General features: G+C 51.3%; 1 protein-coding gene across 5 annotated transcripts in view; it reads right to left on the bottom strand.

Moving 5' to 3' along the window:
* ARHGEF19 (Rho guanine nucleotide exchange factor 19) overlaps positions 1 to 17417 on the bottom strand; it is a 25165-nt gene that overhangs the window by 1017 nt on the left and 6731 nt on the right. For 3 of the 5 annotated variants that reach the window (XM_027842780.1, XM_027842782.1, XM_027842781.1), the window contains exons 2-15: positions 16700 to 17133; positions 12271 to 12573; positions 11005 to 11113; positions 10834 to 10910; positions 10116 to 10375; positions 9692 to 9852; positions 8943 to 9095; positions 6171 to 6300; positions 5662 to 5736; positions 4187 to 4276; positions 3245 to 3411; positions 2682 to 2840; positions 2128 to 2207; positions 441 to 545 (exon numbers count right to left, since the gene is read on the bottom strand). In XM_027842780.1, coding sequence (XP_027698581.1) covers positions 441 to 545; positions 2128 to 2207; positions 2682 to 2840; positions 3245 to 3411; positions 4187 to 4276; positions 5662 to 5736; positions 6171 to 6300; positions 8943 to 9095; positions 9692 to 9852; positions 10116 to 10375; positions 10834 to 10910; positions 11005 to 11113; positions 12271 to 12573; positions 16700 to 17105 — 2275 coding nt within the window. In that variant the 5' untranslated portion in view covers positions 17106 to 17133. Of the gene's footprint in view, positions 1 to 440; positions 546 to 2127; positions 2208 to 2681; positions 2841 to 3244; positions 3412 to 4186; positions 4277 to 5661; positions 5737 to 6170; positions 6301 to 8942; positions 9096 to 9691; positions 9853 to 10115; positions 10376 to 10833; positions 10911 to 11004; positions 11114 to 12270; positions 12574 to 16699; positions 17173 to 17417 lie in introns of all 5 variants that reach the window. The other 2 variants (XM_027842778.1, XM_027842779.1) reach the window with 2 other exon arrangements.

The following is a 17417-nucleotide window of genomic DNA, read 5'->3' as shown; positions in this document are numbered from 1 at the left end:
GTTCTAAGGTCCCTCCCAACTCTCACATCCTGTGTTCTAAGGCCCTCTGAGATCTGACATCCTGTGTTCTAAGGCCCTCCCAGCTCTGACGTCCTGTGTTCTAGGGGCCCTCCTAGCTCTGACATCCTGTGTTCTAGAGACCTTTCCACTTCTGACATTCTGTGTTCTAGGGGCCCTCCCAACTCTGACATTCTATGTACTAAGGGTCCTCCCAGTTCTGACATTCTGTGTTCTAAGGCCCTCCCAGCTCTGGCATTATGTGGATTCCTTTATCAGCATATGTGGCAGGGGCTTGGTGGGGAGGGTAGTTATGGGAAGGACCCTGAGAAGTTCATATAAAACTACCCAGAAACACCCTCCACCCCAGCTCCATAGTCTGTGGAGGGGAGGAAGGGGAGGAAGGAGTAAAGACCAGGGCTCCAAGGCCATGTTGCCCTCACCATCGCCGGTCCTGGTCCTCACAGCCAGGATGTCAGCCTTCTCAAGGGTCAGCTCGTCCGGTTCCAGAGCCTTATAGGCTCTGATGCACTGCACCTGGGGGAGGTCTGACAGTCCACAGCATCAGAGAGAGCGGGGCTCAAAGCAAAGGCCTAGAGGCAGGGCTAGGGCAGGAAGGGGCTGGGCTGGCTGTCTCTCCCCACTGCTCTGTAGCTTACCCGGTCTCACTCTCTTGCTGCCTTCCAAGGTTGGTGCTCCCTCCAGGCTCTATCCTGGGCCCTCTTCCCCTGCTTTTTCTCTCTCTCTTTTGGGTATTTCCTCCACTCCCTCCAGTTCAATGATCTCCTCTATGCAGATGACTCCCTAGCCCAGCATCTACGACTGCCCACTGGACATCCCCGCTGGATGGCCCGCTGACATCTCAAAAGCAACATGCCCCAACAGGAAAAAGGGAACTCAGCATCTTTCCCCCTAAACATGGCCCTCCTTCCAAGTTTCCTGTTTCAGTTGAAGACATCATACCTTTAGTCCCCTGGACCCCAAATTTTGAACTCCCCTTTGTCCTAGACCACGTGTCTCCAACTGCTTTTTTTTTTTTTTTAATTTTTAGAGGCAATTGGACTCCAGTGACTTAGCCAGGGTCACACAGCTGGCTGGTAAATGTCTGAGGTTGGACTTGAACTCAGATCCTCCTGGCTCCAGGGTGCTCTATCCCCTATGTTACCTAGCTGCCCCTATCCAACTGGTGATTAAGATCTCTTCTGCACCTCTTGCATCCCAACCCTTTCTCCCCACTCCCACAGCATAAGCCTCGTTCAAACCTTTCTCACCTCTCACCTAGACTACAGTAATAGCCTCCTGGCTGTCCTCCCTGCACCCAATCTCTCCTCTCTCCAATCCCTTCCTCCACACGGTTGCCAAAATGATTTTCTTAGCTTGACCAGGTCACTCTCCTACTCAGACAACACTCACTGGCTCCCTGTTGGCTCTGAGGTACAACAGAAATCCCTCAGGCTGGCATTGAGGTCTGCCTTAATATGGTTATTATTCACTTATATTACTCAGGTCAAACTCATCATTACCCTCCAGGCATACCATGATCATTCCCATTTTATGGAATAGTAGGAAGGTAATTCATTCCAGAGCCTCAGTTTCCTCATCAGGAAAATAAAGAGGTTTAATGATGACACATAGTAGGCGCTTGGCACATAGTAGGCACTTAATAAATGCTAGTTGGCTGACTAGGTCCCTAGAAGCTCAAATTCTTTGAGCCTGTGATTTTATGAATCAAGGGGACTGGACTGGACGATGTCTAAGTCCCCTGCTGGCTCTGAGCCTTCAGATATTCCCCGCCGTCCCACTCCCTCTCCATCCTTATCCCTCTCTTCCTCTAGACTGGACACATTCTTCAAGGCCCAGCTCAAGGCCTACCTACTCCATGAGGCCTTCCCTGTTCCTGAGGAGACGAGCCTGTTCCTCAGTGATTCCATTCCCCTTTGAGCTCCTACGGAACCAAGGCAGTGTTAGACTACGTGGTCTTTCATTTCTGTGCCATAATTATACAGGCATCTATTTTGATCTCCTTCCTAGAGTTCAAGCTTTTGGTGGGCAGGAACTAGGTCTTACAAGTTTCCAAGTCCTCAGACCCTCACACTAGTATGGGCGTGCAGAGGGCCTCAGGGGCAGTACCTTCATTCTCGCTGATGGCCTCCTTGTCCTCTTGGGCACTGGAAGGGCACATGGCCGAGATCCACCGCTGCTTCTCACTTCTGGAGGGACATTGGAGGCCCAACAGCTACCCAGAGGTCCCTCTCCCCAAAACCTGGGCTCCCTGACTGTCCTGGGGCTCAGAGGCTCAGCTGAGGTGCCCAGAGTAAAGGCCCACACTTTTCGGCTCCCAGAACCATGCCCTCCCATAGTCTGAGCCCAGGCTACCCTCTGTCCCCAATCCAGTGAGTGACCCCTGAGGATCTGGGGATACAGATTTATAGACTGGGACCACATGCCACAGGAACTCTCTTGCTAGAAAACTCCTGGGGCAACCTTCTTCCTGGCCTTAGGGGGCAAATGTACCCAGAGAGAAGGCCCAATGCGGCTGAGGCCAGAGCTCCTCTGGGTGGGACAAACAACCATAATGCCCTGTACTTGGCGATCTCAGCCCCGAGCTGTATGCTCACCAGCCCCAGCCTCAAACAGGGAGGAATGGGGCAGCCTGAGAACAGACCTCAGGAGAGGGCACTCACTCTGTCTGAGCCCTCAGGAGCAGCTGGTTCTTGGGCTGGTGGCTATGAAGGAGCTGGAGGAGAAAGACCTGGCCTGGGATTCCCTGGAGCTTTGAACTCAGGTCTTTCACCTGGATCTCAGGCATCCTGGCATAAAGGAAGACGGCAAACTTCCCCATCCTGCAGGGGCCAGAGGATACCCGGATCAGCCTGTGCCCCCCAACTCTGAGCCCCTGCAGAGATGGGAGAGGCTTGAATCTGAGGACCATGCACCCACTCCAGGGCCACGACTGTTACGTGTCTAATCACAGTACCCAGAAGGCATCCCCTTTCCCCTCTCCCAGTCCATGTGGGTAACTCCTCGTCCCATCTCCCGCAGATGGGGCCTCTGCCAGCTTTTCCACGTAAGAAAGAATAAAAAGTTAAGAGTCCAGTCCTGACTTTGACACTAACAGTGTGCTGCTGTCCACCTGGCGGCTGCAAAGCCTGGTCTGAGCCTGGTAAAGATTGGCCAATTAGCTAACTGAGTGCCCTGTCCCCACCTCCCCAGATGACCCTTCCAACTGCAAAGCCCCTCTACTCACTCCTTCTTTCGAGAGAGCAGTAGGCAGTCATTAAAGACGTGCAAGTAGATGGCTTTGGTGGAGAGCTTGGGCTTGGCAGCAGAGACAGCAGGCATGGTGGGGGGTGCCAGCTCCACCAGCTCCCCGTGCCTCACCAGCCAGCGGGACTGGGAGATCAGCGGGAAGATCTGGGGAGAAGAAGAACAGGGGCCATAGCTATAGTCGTATGAAAAAATGCTCTAAATCACTATTGATTAGATAAGGGCAAATCAAAACAGCTCTGAGGCACCACATCACACCTATCAGATGGGCTAACATGACAAAACAGGCAAATGATAAATGTTGGAGAAGTTGTGGGAAAATTGGAACACTAACACATTGTTGGTGGAGTTGTGAACTGATCCAACCCTTCTGGAGAGCAATTTGGAACTATGCCCAAAGGACTATAAAACTGTGCATACCCTTTGACTCAGCAATACCACTTCTAGGTCTGTATCCCAAAGAGATCATACAAATGGGAAAAGGACCCACATGTACAAAAATACTCATAGCAGCTCTTTTTGTGGTGACCAAGAATTGGAAATTGAGAGGATGCTCATCAGTTGGGGAATGGATGAACAAGTTGTGGTATAGGAAGAACAATTCAAGTGTCTAAAGCACTTGAAAACCATTTTTCAAATGGGCTGTTCTTGCAACCATGGGATGGAGCTAGTGCTAGTATTGTGATCCCCATCTTTCAGATGAGGAAACTGAGGCTCAGAGGAAGGAAGTAACTTACCCAAGGTCACACAGCTAAGAAGTCATCCAGCCAAGACTGGAGCCAAAATTTTCAATAACATGCCAGTGGGAGGGTGTCTGAGGGGCTTTGGGATCCCCTTCGGAAAGAAGGTTCCCAGGAGCTGTTGCTCCAGCCCTGGCCCCCATCACTCTGGGCCCCCTGTCCCCTCCCCCTCAGGGTCTCACCTTACTCTCAAAATGAATCTTCTTGTTAAGATGGATGAGTTCCTCCGTCCTCTTCATCGACTGCACACTGGCATTGCACTCCTGTACCAGCTGGGGAGGGTGGGGGGCAAGGAAGAGGTCACCTCCCAGGAGCCTCTACCGTCTGGAACCCTGGCCCCAGCCCCCGACACACACACAGCCCCCAGGGGCTGAGGGCTCAAGTTCAGGGCTAAGCTTGGTGTTATTTGAAGAGGAGAAAGTCCAAAGTTCAGAAAGGGCAGGACATTGGCCACAGACCCTCCTTCACTTTAGAGGAAGAACATGGAACAGAACTCAGAAGCCCTGGCCTTTGACAAGAGTTCTGTGGCTGGCTTGGGAGAATTAGGAGACTGGGGGGCAAGTCCTTTTTCTGCCTCACTACTTGTGTGATTCTATGTAAGGAATGTCCCCTAAATAGGTATTAGTTTTCTCAACTACAAATTAGTGAGAGAGTTGGCCTAGATAGTCTATAAAGTCTTACCAGCCCTGACATTCTCTGTTCTAAGGGCCCTCCCAGCTCTGACATTCTCTGTTCTAAGGGCCTTCCCAGCTCTGATATTCTCTATTCTAAGGCCCCTTCTAGCTCTGACATGCTCTGTTCTAAGGGCCCTCCCAGCTCTGACATCCTGTTTTCTAAGGGCCCTCCCAGCCCTGACATCCTGTGTTCTAAGGGCCCTCCCAGCTCTGACATCCTGTGTTCTAAGGGCCCTCCCAGCTCTGACATCCTGTTTTCTAAGGGCCCTCCCAGCCTTGACATCCTGTGTTCTAAGGTCCCTCCCAGCCCTGACATCCTGTGTTCTAAGGTCCCTCCCAGCTCTGACATTCTCTGTTCTAAGGGCCTTCCCAGCTCTGATATTCTCTATTCTAAGGCCCCTTCTAGCTCTGACATGCTCTGTTCTAAGGGCCCTCCCAGCTCTGACATGCTCTGTTCTAAGGGCCCTCCCAGCTCTGACATCCTGTGTTCTAAGGGTCCTCCTAGCTCCGACTTCCCATGTTCTAAGGGACCTCCCAGCTCTGACACACTCTGTTCTAAGTGCCCTCTCAGCCCTGACATTGTATCCCAAGAGCCCTTTCTAGCTCTGACATTCTCTGTTCTAAAGTTTCTTTCAGTTCACATTCTAGGGTCACTGTGGTCACTATATGGCCTGAGGTGTCAGCCCAGTCAAGACTGCAATCCCTAACCAGGGTGAGGTCGATCAGAGTCTAGACTGTCTCCCAGAGGATTTCCCCATGAAGTTAGGACCACCAAGCATTTTGTTTTCTGGCTAAGCTTTGACTTGCTGTGTGACTCTGCATGGGTACCTCATCCTCTCTGGACCAAATTCAAGGATAGAAAGTAACCCCTCTGGGGAGGGCCAGGACAAATCAGGAGAGCTGCCAGTGAGAAGGACTAGAGGAGTCAGAGAGATGGCGGTCCCTAGGCTTAGCACTCCAGTTGGGCGTTGGGCCCAGCTCACCTTCTTGAGTTCATCGAAGGCCTTGGTGGCCATGTCCTCGCCCCGCAAGCCTTGCCCGGTCCGCTTCAGAATATTCTGAAAGCAGTGGGAAAGGTGCTGTTTGGACAAACACCGCTGACACCCTGACCTTCTCCCACCTTCCTCCCAGTGCCCAGAGAAATCCAGAAGGGCTCTTAGCAATGGGCCAGGGCCCGCCCAGACTAGAGGTCAGATGCTGTGACCACTGTCGGCTGCTCCAGTGTCCCAGGCTGTCCCATGGCATCCTCCCCATCCTTGCTAAGCCTGGCTCACAGCTTTGCGATCCAATCACATCCAACAGGCACTTACTAAGCACCTGCTTTGTGGCAAGGCCCCATGCCAGGCGCTGGAATATACAGGCAACCAGCCCCTGCCCTAGAGGAGCTGTCTTCCCACTGGGGGCTGCCCGATGGAGACAGAGAGGGATACTCCAAGGAGGAGTGAAACGTTTACGACTCAGAGGATTGGCAAAGACTTCCCAGTCCAGATACCTCCACTAGCATCTTCAGGCGGGTGATTCTTTGGAAGGGCAGGATGAGGAAGGATGTAAGAGGCAGGCGCTGGCAAACAGGGGCCTCTTCCAGACGGGCCAGAATGCTAGAAAACTTGGGATTCTCCAGTCTGGAGGGCAGAGAGAGGAGGGAAGTAGAGTCACCCCTAACCCCCCACCCCTCCTCTCACAGAATCACAGAATACAAACTGGAAGGAAAGAGACCCCCTCATCCCGCCCATACATGGCCAAGGATTCCCCATTATGACATCCTCCACAGATGGGTCATCCATTGTCCAATTGAAGAATTCCAAAGACAGGGAACTCACTACCTTGCATTCCAGGGCCTATTCAGAGGCGGCCCCATTCTAACTGGAGACAGCCCTGGTTGCTGTTCCTTACAGTAGGCACTATCTCCTTGTCACTCACAGTTCTGCCCTTTGGGGTCAGGTAGAACAAAGCTAGTCTGATCTCTTCCATGACAATCTTTCAGATACCCAAAGACAGTCAACATGTTGTGTCTCCCCACCTCCTGCCCCACCCCAGTCTCTTCTTGTCCAATGGGCCACTGCCCACATACACTTGGCATCCACTAGATTCAGCACATAGCACAAAGGCCTTAATAAATGCTCGTTGATTATTTGACAGATACACCATGCCCCTGGTTTCCTCCAAGCCCAAGGTCTCTGCCCTTGCCTTCTTTGGCTCTTTTCTGGTGGGGGTGTCTTTGTTCAGTCCTGAATTGCCTTCCCATATTCTCTCTATAGGAGATAGTCTCAACAAATCCTGCCCCTCTTTTAAACCACAGCTCAAGGTCCACTAGGTGGTGGACATCTTCCCAGATCACTCCCAAGCATGGTGGTCTCCTCCTCCCCTGAAATCCAACACCTACCCAACTTAGTTGGCCTTTAGCACATCCAGTATTTGTTTTGACCTTTTCCCATATTCATCTCCACCCATCCTGGACATCCTGGAACATCTTACCATGCACCCTGCTGCTGCCCCCGCCTCCCAATTTGGAATAGCCCCATCTGGACCAAGGCCTGGCCTCCCTCTCTAGATCAGTTACTCTTGGAACTTTGCCCTGGGGATAAGCTTGTTTGGCAAGTGAATGAGTGAAAATTTGCCCAAAGGACTGTATCTAGCTTGACTGAAGGCCATGTTTCATATCTAACCACCACAAACATCTTGGGCCATCTGCCACGCTGCAGAGAGCTTCCCTCTCCCCAATCCTTGCCAGCTCTGGCAAGGGCATGAAAATGGACTGCCCTGTGACTCTGCTCTTCATCCCTGGGCTTCCCCATGCAAAAATTCCCTTTTGCTGGCCACCCTCCCCTAGATATGGTCATACAGCAAAACCAGGTCTCCTACTATTAGAATATAAGATCCCTGAGGGCAGGGATGATCTCACCTCTTTGTTGGCATCCCCAGTGCCTAGCACAGTGCTTGGCACACAATAGACACATAACAAATGCCCGTTTGTTTGTGTTTATGTTCTCTTTGATCAGCTAGACTCTAAGCCCTTTGAGGGTAGGGACTGTCTTGTACCTTGGAGAACACAGGGTTGAGAACATAAGCTCACATTCATTTAGGGATTTGCCATTTACAGAGCACTGTCTCCAGCAGCCCTGGGAGGGAGGCATGGCAGATGGTGCCACCCCATTTTACAGAGGAGGAGACTGAGAATCAGAGAGATGAAATAAGATACTATGGTCACACATTAGCGAGTGGCAGAGCCAGGATGAGCCTCATGCTGCTTCCACTTAACTGTCTGCTTCTGATAGGAGGCACCATCTAGGTGGGACAATCAGATCCTGCGCTTGGAGTCAGGAAGACCTGAGTTCGATACTTACTAGCTACGTGACCCTGGGCATGTCACTTAACCTCTGTATGTCTCAGTTTCCTCATCTGTAAAATGGGGATAATAATAGCGCCTCCTTTGAAGGGTTGTTGTGAGGATACAGTGAGATAATTAGTTAGAAAATGCTTCACACACAGTGCTTGGCACCTTGTCATCACTATATAAATATCAGCTATTATTATTCTGACGGCTGCTACCACAATGGTCAGCCACTGTTGAGCTATGATCATTTTCGGGAGCTCTTAGCAAACCGGGCTCCACAATCAGACAACTTTTTCATCATCATCATCCATAGGAAGGGCCCCATCAGTCATACCTGGCCAGAAACAGATTCCCCCCAAGGCTTGCATGTGGTCATTTGGACTGAAACCAGGCGGGGAATATCTGACCCTCGGATCCTAGATTTGGAGCTGGACTTTAGAGGTCGTCATGTACAAATGAGGAAACTGAGGCACGACAGGGTTAAGTGACTTGCTGGGGACCACAAAGCTAGTGAGTATCTAAGGTGGGATTTGAACCCAGGCCTTCCTGACTCCAAATACAGAATTCTACCCATAAAACTGTGCTGCCTCTCATCTGCATATGCTTCAGAGAGTGGTCCACCTTCAGTTCATTATTATTACTAGTCACCTGCTGGTGACAACTATGTTCTCCTCCCACTCCAGGGCTCTCAGGCTGGACGCTATCCCCTCAGTGAGTGGGCCCAGAGCAAGGGAGACAAAAAGATACCCCTCCTCACTGGGGCTCTGGGCCAATCTCTACCCCAATCTTTACGCCCACCTAACACAAAGTTCATGACCATGGCTTCACCCAAACCACTCATTCCCTCCCCTGCAGAGGCCCCCGCCGTCGCTGGCCTCTGTCAGACTCCATCTCCCTCCCCTGGCCCTCAGGGATGCCCCTGCCCCATACAGCAGTCGCTGGTAGGTACGCTCTTGGTAGGCCTGATTGGTGACGTAAGGCAGGTAGACACGCCGGAAGGCAGGGCAGTGACGCAGGACGATGTCACACACACAAAAGCGAAGAATGTCCTCTTCCAGGCGCTGCTCCAGCTCCTGCAGAAACCTGTGGGGGCCAGGAGTGACATGGGAGTGGGCAAGAGGTGCTGGAGAGAGGGGGAAGTGGGCACAGCGGGGAGCATGGCCTGGAGAGTGGGAGCAGACTGTGCCTTGGGCATCCTGCCCCACCCCATCCCAGGGGAGAATGGCCGCCTCATCTCTGCTTCTACCAGATCCTCTATTCCCTGCCCCAAAGATCTTATCTGCCATGACCCAAAGCTCTGCCCCGTGGTCAGCCCTGAAGGCAAGAGAGACAGGGACATGTCTGGGGTAGAAAGCAGAGGTGCCAGCCTCTGGACCCACAAGTGAGCCCTCTGAGTACTTTGGCCAGTTCCTAGAAGGCAGAATAGCCCAATCACAGGGTCCTGGGATCCCATTTTAGAAGTGGGAGGGCCCTTAGAACACAGGCTGTCAGAGGTGGAAGAAACCATAGAGACCTTCTAGTCCAGCCCCTACATCTGACAGAGAAGGAACCCCAGAGGCCAGAGAAGGAAAGTGACACGTCCAATGTCACTGGTCAGTAGCAGAGCCTGCATCCAAACCCGTATTTTGGCCTTTCCACCACACCCTATGTGGCCCAGAGCAGCTCAGGGCCTCGCTCACCTCTCGCTGGTGGCCTTGACCTCAGGCAGCCTGGAGAACAGCCACTGCTTTTCCTGGGCCCCCAGACACTCAGCCAGCTCCGAGGAGCCCATGAAGTGGCCCACGGCCACAGAGAGACTGTGGATATAGGAGGCTTCTGACGTGATCAGCTCAAACTTGGCCTTGAGAGGGATGGAGAGAGGGGAACAGGGATGAGCAGCTTCATCTCTCCCTCAGCCTCCTCCTGAGCCCAGGACAGGTGAGTAAGATCAGCACAGCTCCCCATGGGGCCCTGCTGGGCATGGAGGGGACCCCTCCCACATACACACAACCTCCTTCCCAGGGCTCCCTGGAGAGCTCCACCCAAGGCTGGCATCCTTGTGGCCTCCCCTAAAATCTGACCCATCTCCCCCTGTCTCCACAAGGTTCCTAGGGCCCCCAGCACCTCCTGCAGCTTGCGTTCCTGAAGGCCAATGATGGCCAGGAAGCCGCTGCACCGAACATCTGGGATATCCTGCCACAGGGAGAAGGTGGAGCCACGACCTGAGCGTTGGGCTCGGAAGGAGCTGCTCGGGGACAGGTTGGCCCAGGGTGGACCGGGCCCCTCCTCCTCGTCGGCCTCCTCCCCCAACGTGTCCTCCTCATGTTTCTGCCGCTGCAGCTCCCGGTCACTGGCCACATCACTGTACTCCTGATACAGCACAGCTGGGGGGGGGGGGGGGGGGGCATGAGGCAGCCCCTAGGACCAGCCTGCTCAACCTTAGCACCCTGTTACTGCAGACCCCAAAGCCACCCCCATCCAGATCATCTCTAAAGCTGCATGTTCTAACATTCTGTGTTCTAAGGGCCCTCCCACCTCTGACATTCTCTGTTTTAAGTTTCCCTCACCCCAACCCTTACCTCCCACCGGCTCTGACATTTGTGTTCTAAGGGCCCTCCCAGCTCTGACATCCCGTGTTCTAAGGGCCCTCCCAGCTCTGATATTCTCTGCTCTAAGGTCTCAGTCCAGATTCCATTACTGCCTACTCTTGGGTCTCCCTCGCCCAAGCTCTTCCCCAGACCCTCGCTGTCGGGTCCCCTATATCTCCTCCTCTCTGCCTCTGGTTCTATCTCTTCCTCTTTCTTGCCCAGGCCAGCTCAGAGACAGTAGCTCCTCTACTTACAATTAAGAAGGAAACGTGACTGGCGCCACTCATGAGGTACCAAAGCGTTGGGGGCTGGTTCCTCTAATGGGTAGGGCCTGGGGGGAATATGGACATCAGGTTATCTCCCCTCTACCTGCCCAGCCTTTAGTGTTGCTTGGGAGGTCCAGACATGCGGTGGGGAGGAGTTACCTGGTATCAGGCCAGCTGTCATCCCTCTCACTAACACCACTTATGGCAGGGGGCATGAGGACATCAACCTTGGTTTCTGAGCAGCTCGGCTCCTTCTCAGGGGCTTTCCCTGTATTGGGTGAGACCCAGGGCTCAGAATGGCACCATTGCCCGCCCCGCCTTCTTCTTGGGCTTAAGGATGCTTACCTTCCATCCACCCCATACCAAAACAAGCAGGGCCAAGTAGTAGAAATGGGGAGACTGACCTCAGTCCTGCCTCATAGAGTGAGGGGATCCTGGTATACACACCGCTGGTTCAGGGTGTTTGATATCCAGGGAAACTGAGAGGGCGGGCCGTGTCAGGCAGTAGGGACTAACCTTTCCCAATGGGCATAGGCCCTATGGCCCAGTGCAGGGGCAATGGGACCCATGGGAGATGCTAACAACAGCCAGAGCATGATTTAGAGTATGATCCAAAGCTAGTAGGGTCCCCAGAAACCATCTAGGGAACCCCCTCCTCTTAAAAGTAAGGAAACTAAGTCCAGGAAAAGCAAAGTGACTTGGGACCACAGACCCAAAGCCAGAAGGGGCCTCAGTACATCCAACCCCCTCATTTTACAGACAAAGAAGCCGAGGTCCAAAAGAAGCGTCAAAAGGAGGATTTGAACCCAGGGCTTCTAAGTCTAGATCCAGTGTTCTTCCCTCTTTTCCACAGTACCAGGTGCTAATCTCAGCAAGGTGGAGCACTGGGCTTGGAGGCAGGGGGACCTGCCCAAATACTTGGTCCCCACTCAGCAGGGACATAAGGATTCTCTCGTCTGGGTTCCTCTGTGTCCAGTGTCTTCTGGGTTCGAATCCTGCCTGAGACACTATGTGACTTTGGCCAAGTCACTTAATCTTTGCCTTATACATAAAATGAAGGAAGTTGGACTTTATAACCTCTAAGATCCCTTCCATTTCCAAATCTGTAATTCTATGATCTATGCAACCTTGAGCAAGTAATTGAACTTCTTTGGGCCTTGGTTACCCAGTTTGTACAATGACAGAATTGGACAGAACTATTTTTTTTTATTTTTAGTGAGGCAATTGGGGTTAAGTGACTTGCCCAGAGTCACACAGTTAGTGAGTGTTCTGTGTCTGAGGCCAGATTTGAACTCAGGTCCTCCTGACTCCAGGGCTGGTGCTCTATCCACTGAGCCACCTAGCTGCCCCGGATAGAACTACCTTTAAGGTGCCCTTTGACTCGAGGTCCTATGAGTGGCTGATTCTGTTATCCCAAGCTGGTACCTTCCCTGGCAGCCCAGAGCCCGCGGTCCTTGGTCAGGCTCTTGCCCAGGCACAGGGAGAGAGTGGCCTTTCTTTGGGCAGACTGGAGCCGGCTCATCAATTCCGAAGCCGAGAAGCGTCTCCTTTCTGGCTCTTTGGTTCTGGCCTGGGGAGGTCCTGCCATCACCAGGGTCCGTGGCACTTCCAAAGCAGACTGCGGCTCAGGGACCTCAGCACCGACCTCAGGGAAGACAGCATCATCTTCATCTTTGGCTCTGGGGCTCTCTGTGGCCTCTTGGCTCTGATACACCCGCATCTTCCGCCCTGGGGGGAAGGGCAGAGCTTAGGTTCCCAGAGACACTGGGCACAGAAGGGCACCTGGGCAAGAGAGCCCTGAAGTCTCTGCAATGCACCCAGAACAGAGTGGAAAGATAGAAACCACACACACACACACTTTACCCTACCCCAGCCCATGAGTAACTGCCTTCCTAAGGCTTCAAGCCCTTTCTGTAATGTATGACCTAAAGTATTACAAAGAAAAGACCAAGAAAGCCATGAACGGTAGCATCTTCTGTCATCAAAAACACATAGCCTTATAAAAAATCATGTTAAAATGAATTCCTTGCTATACCCACTGGGTATTGTGCCCTAGTGGGCACCCTATTCCCAAGCAAACACTTTGCACCTCTCAATGCACTTGTCTGCTGGGGGCAGGGGAGGGGGAAAGGAGAAGGGAACAAACATTTATATATCACCTATTGTGTGCCAGGGGCTGTGCTAAGCACTTTATAAATATTATCTCATTTGATCCACACAATGAAATAGGTGCTAATCTTATCCCCATTTTACTGTTGAAGAAACTGAGGTAGGTGGAGATTAAGTGACTTGCCCAGGGTTATATAGCTAGTTAAGTGTGTGAGGCAGGATTTTAGCTCAGTCTCCCTGACTTCAGGTCCAACATTCTACCCAGTGGGCTGAGCAGCTCTTAGAGTGGACCATGTGTTAGTTATCATGTCCTTACAAAGATTGTAAGCCTGATGAGGGCAGGAATGGGGAGGTCCTGGAAAGAGCCCTGGGGTGGGGTAGGAAGCCCTCACCACAAGGCTTTGTAGGTTGGGCTTAAGTTGCTCATTCACACAGTCAAAATGACAGATGCAAGCAAAGCATTCGGCAAACTTTATAAACTCCACCATCATCATCATCATCACTATTATCTCACACTTCTCATATGGTTCAGTGGAGTTCAGCTAGAAACATGGGACAAGCTGTAGTACAGTGGATAGAGCACTGAGCCTGGAGTCAGGAAGACCTGAGTTCAAATCCGGCCTCAGGCACTAACTAGCTATGTGTGCTTGGACAAGTCACTTCACCTCTGCTTGCCACAGTTTCCCCAATTGTAAAATGAAGATAATAGTAGCCTCTATCTTAAAGGGTTGCTGTATGAATCGAAGAGATCTTTATAAAGTGCTTAGCACAGTGGGAGGTGCTATATAAATGCAAGCCATTATAATTATTATCATTAAGACTTCATCCTGTTATTATTATTATATGGACATCCTGTTATTATTATTGCTTTTTTATTATTATGACTACTATTTATCTCATTCTTCTCATCTTTTTTGATGGAGTCCAAGTAGAAAATTGTTGGAAAGGCATATGTATGTAGCTTGTGGATAAAGTTGCTGTTCGATCATGTCTGACTCTCCATGACTCCATTTGGGGTTTTCTTGGCAGAGATACTGGAACAGTTTGCCATTTCCTTCTCTAACTCATTTTACAATTGGAGAAACTGAGGTAGACAGAGGTGGAGTGACTTGCCCAGGGTCACACAGCTAATTAGTGTCTGAGGATGGATTTGAACTGAAGATGAGCCTGGCACTCTGTGTACTATGGAGCCCCCTAGCTGGCCCTAAGCTGGCCTAAATCCAGGAAGGTCTGGGTTCAAATCCAGACCTATACACTTACTAGCTGGATCACCCTGGGAAAGTCACTTAAACGTTTCAGTTTCCCTCAAACAATTCTCTAAGACCAGAAGCTGCAAAGCAGACTGGTCCTCATAGGCAGAGGGAGTCTCCTTGTCTGGGAGTTCCCTATACTCATCCCTGTTCCTTATCCTTGTTAATATTTTTAGGTGCTAGGATTAGCGGTAGAAGGACCAAAGCAGCAAGCACAGGTCTACATGTCAAGTGGGCAGTGGGAAGAACACTGGATTTTGAGTCAGAGGACCTGGGTTTGAATCCCATTGACACAATGAGTGACTTTTTGGACGAGGTGGTGCATTGGATGGAGCATGATAGAGTCAGGAAGACTGGAGTTCAAATCTCCTCTGAGACGGCTAGTAGCTACATGACCCTGGGCAAGTCACTTAATTTCTCTGTACCTCAGTTTCCCTATCTGTAAAATGGGGGTGCTAATGATAGCACCTGCCTCTCAGGGTTGTTGTGAAGATCAAATGAGAACTTTTGTAAAGAGCTTTGCCTTAATGTAATTTAGCAATGTAGCTGTTATTGCACTAGAATAATTCATATGAGATCAGAGGCCTAAACAATGGTGACGATCATGATGGGGACTGTGTCGGTGATTTCATCGGTACAGGAAACACTCAGGGGAGGAGACTGCCTGCCAATGAAGGGTGGCACCTTCTCTCTAATGTCCGGTCTTAGAAAAATGCCCAGAAACCTGAGAGGTTCAGTGACTCACCCAGGGTCACTTAGTCAGGTCTGCCCAGGTCTGAGACCATCTCTCCATCCAATATACCACAGCTGCCTCTTAATAATAATAATGTGCTCTAATAATAATAGTTAATAATAATAATAGTGTTCTAAGGTTTGTGACATAGCTTTACCTCCAGTTGATATTCACAAAGACCCTAGGAGGCAGGTGCTATGACAGTGGAGGAAACTGAGGCAAACAAGGTTAAGTGACTTGCCCAAGGTCACACAGAGAGACTACCCCAGAGCCCTGTACCAGCAGGGCCTTGATGTAATAATAACAATTTTTAATTTAGCATTTACTATGTGCTTGGCACTGTGCTAAGTGCTTTATGGTTATTATCTCCTTTGATACTACAACCCTGGGAGGTAGGTGTTATTATTATCCCCATTTTGTAGATGAGGAAACCAAGGCAAATAGGGTTAAATGACTTGCCCAGAGTCACACAGCTAGTAAGTGTCTGAGGCTGGATTTGAACTCAGATCTTCCTGACTCCAGGCCCGGTGAGTGCTCTAACCACTAAAAAATTAAGAGCTGAGGCCCCAGAGTTGCTCCATGATTTGCTACACAGGTTAAATGTCAATGCTGGGGTTCAAAACCAGGATTCTTTCCACTGGAATACAATGAGGCAGCTAGGTGACACAGCAGATAAATCGCCCAGCCTACAATCAGGAAGACCTGAGTTCAAATTCAGCCTCAGACACTCACTAGCTGTGTGACCCTGGGCAAGCCATTTAACCCTGTTTGCCTCGGTTTGCTCATCTGCAAAATGGAGATAATAATAGCACCTACCTCCCAGAGTTGTTGTATCAAAGGAGATAATAATTGTAAAGCACTTAGCACAGTGCTGGGCACATAATAAATGCTAAATTAAAAATTGTTATTATGACATCAAGGCCCTGCTGGTACGGGGCTCTGTGCTTATCTCCCTGTATCATATAAAGTTGCTTTTCTTATTTTTTTCCATCATATTCAATTTTCTTTTTATTAAAGCCCAGTCCCTGCTCTCAAGGAACGTCTGATCTGGCAAGTCACTGGTGTCACAGAGGCAGTGTGGCCCAGTGGTTTCAGAAGCAGGAGGCCTGCCAGGGTTCCAATACCACTTCTATCACTTCTGTCCCTTGTGACCTTGGGCAAATACTTAACCTCCTTCGACCTTGGTTTTGTCACTGGTAGAGTGAGAAGGTGAGAATTGAGACCCTTTAGAACTTCAGCCCCGCACGCCGCCCTCAGCTGCCACAGCAGGACCTACACCAAGCAGGCCTAATAAATGCTGGTGTAATTCGACTGAAATGAAAAACCTCCCCTCCCTTGGACATTACCCTCGCTCCCTTCCCCAGAACTGTCTGCAATCCCCCAGGATATAAAGGGAGGCACGGGCTTGATACCCAGAGCCAGAGCCCCTGCCCTTGCCAGGCTCAATGGCCACAGGGCATTTAGTTAAGAGAGAATCTCAGGGGAGGAGGCCAGGCCCGGAGGACCCAGCGGTCAGGGTGTTTGAGACCTTGGGCAAAGCCCTTCCTTTCTCTGGGGCTCAGTTTCCTCATATGTAAAATGAGATAATAATACCTGCCTTGCTTATTTCACAGGATTGTTGTGAGGATCCCATGAAATAATGCATGTAAAAGTGCTTTGGAAAAAGTTAAAGGTTATTTGAATGGATTTTCTGTCTGATTTCTAACGGGCATGCTTCACTCCCCTGACATCATCCCTAGGCTGGGAGCAGGAATGGACTTACAGGCAGATTTCTCCTCTGAACTGTGGCTGGTGCGGTGTTGGGGCTCTGGATGCTGGGGACTCCGGGGTCCTCCTAGGAACTCACTGAGAACGTCACCTCCAAAGGCCGACGGCTTCCCGGCAGGGCCCCTGGTGTCCCGGGCCGCCACCGGCAGCGGCCACAGCAGCCCATGAGAAGCAGCTGGGGACTCGAGAGGCCAGTGGCCCAGCTCAAAGCACCCTGGGAGCTCAGCAAACGACGGGCTCTCCTGCTGGCACACTGCAACTGGGTGGTGGGCAGGGGGAGGCAACTCCTCCAGGCCCGGAGGGGTTTTCCCTGAGATTCCCCCCAGGGACCCCGACTGAGACCCCCCACAGCAAAAGCTGGCCAGGTGAGGCTGGAAGTGAGGAGAGGGTCGGTAGTCCATGCCTGGGGGTTGCCCAGGCCACCTAGGCCTGTGGAAGAGAGAGGGAGAGACTGGTCAGAAGCCCAGCCTCACCCAGGACACAGATTAGGACAGAGTTCCTAGGAGGGATAACACCCTTTGGAGTTAGAAGAGCCCATAGGACAAAGAAAAACAGAGCTGGGAGGGCCTGTAGAACCCAGAATGTCAGAGCTGGGAGGACCCTTAGAACCCAGAATGTCAGAGTGCGGACGGCCCTTAGGACACAGAATGTCAGAGCTTCGAGGGCCCTTAGGACACACAATGCCAGAGCTGGGAGGGCCCTTAGAACACAGA

Source organism: Vombatus ursinus, unplaced genomic scaffold (assembly GCF_900497805.2).
Source record: "Vombatus ursinus unplaced genomic scaffold, bare-nosed wombat genome assembly UNPS02014884.1, whole genome shotgun sequence".
In the NCBI taxonomy this organism is placed as follows: Eukaryota; Metazoa; Chordata; class Mammalia; order Diprotodontia; family Vombatidae; genus Vombatus; species Vombatus ursinus.
The sequence above is the reverse complement of the archived record's forward strand: the minus strand, read 5'-3'. Positions and strand labels throughout refer to the sequence as shown.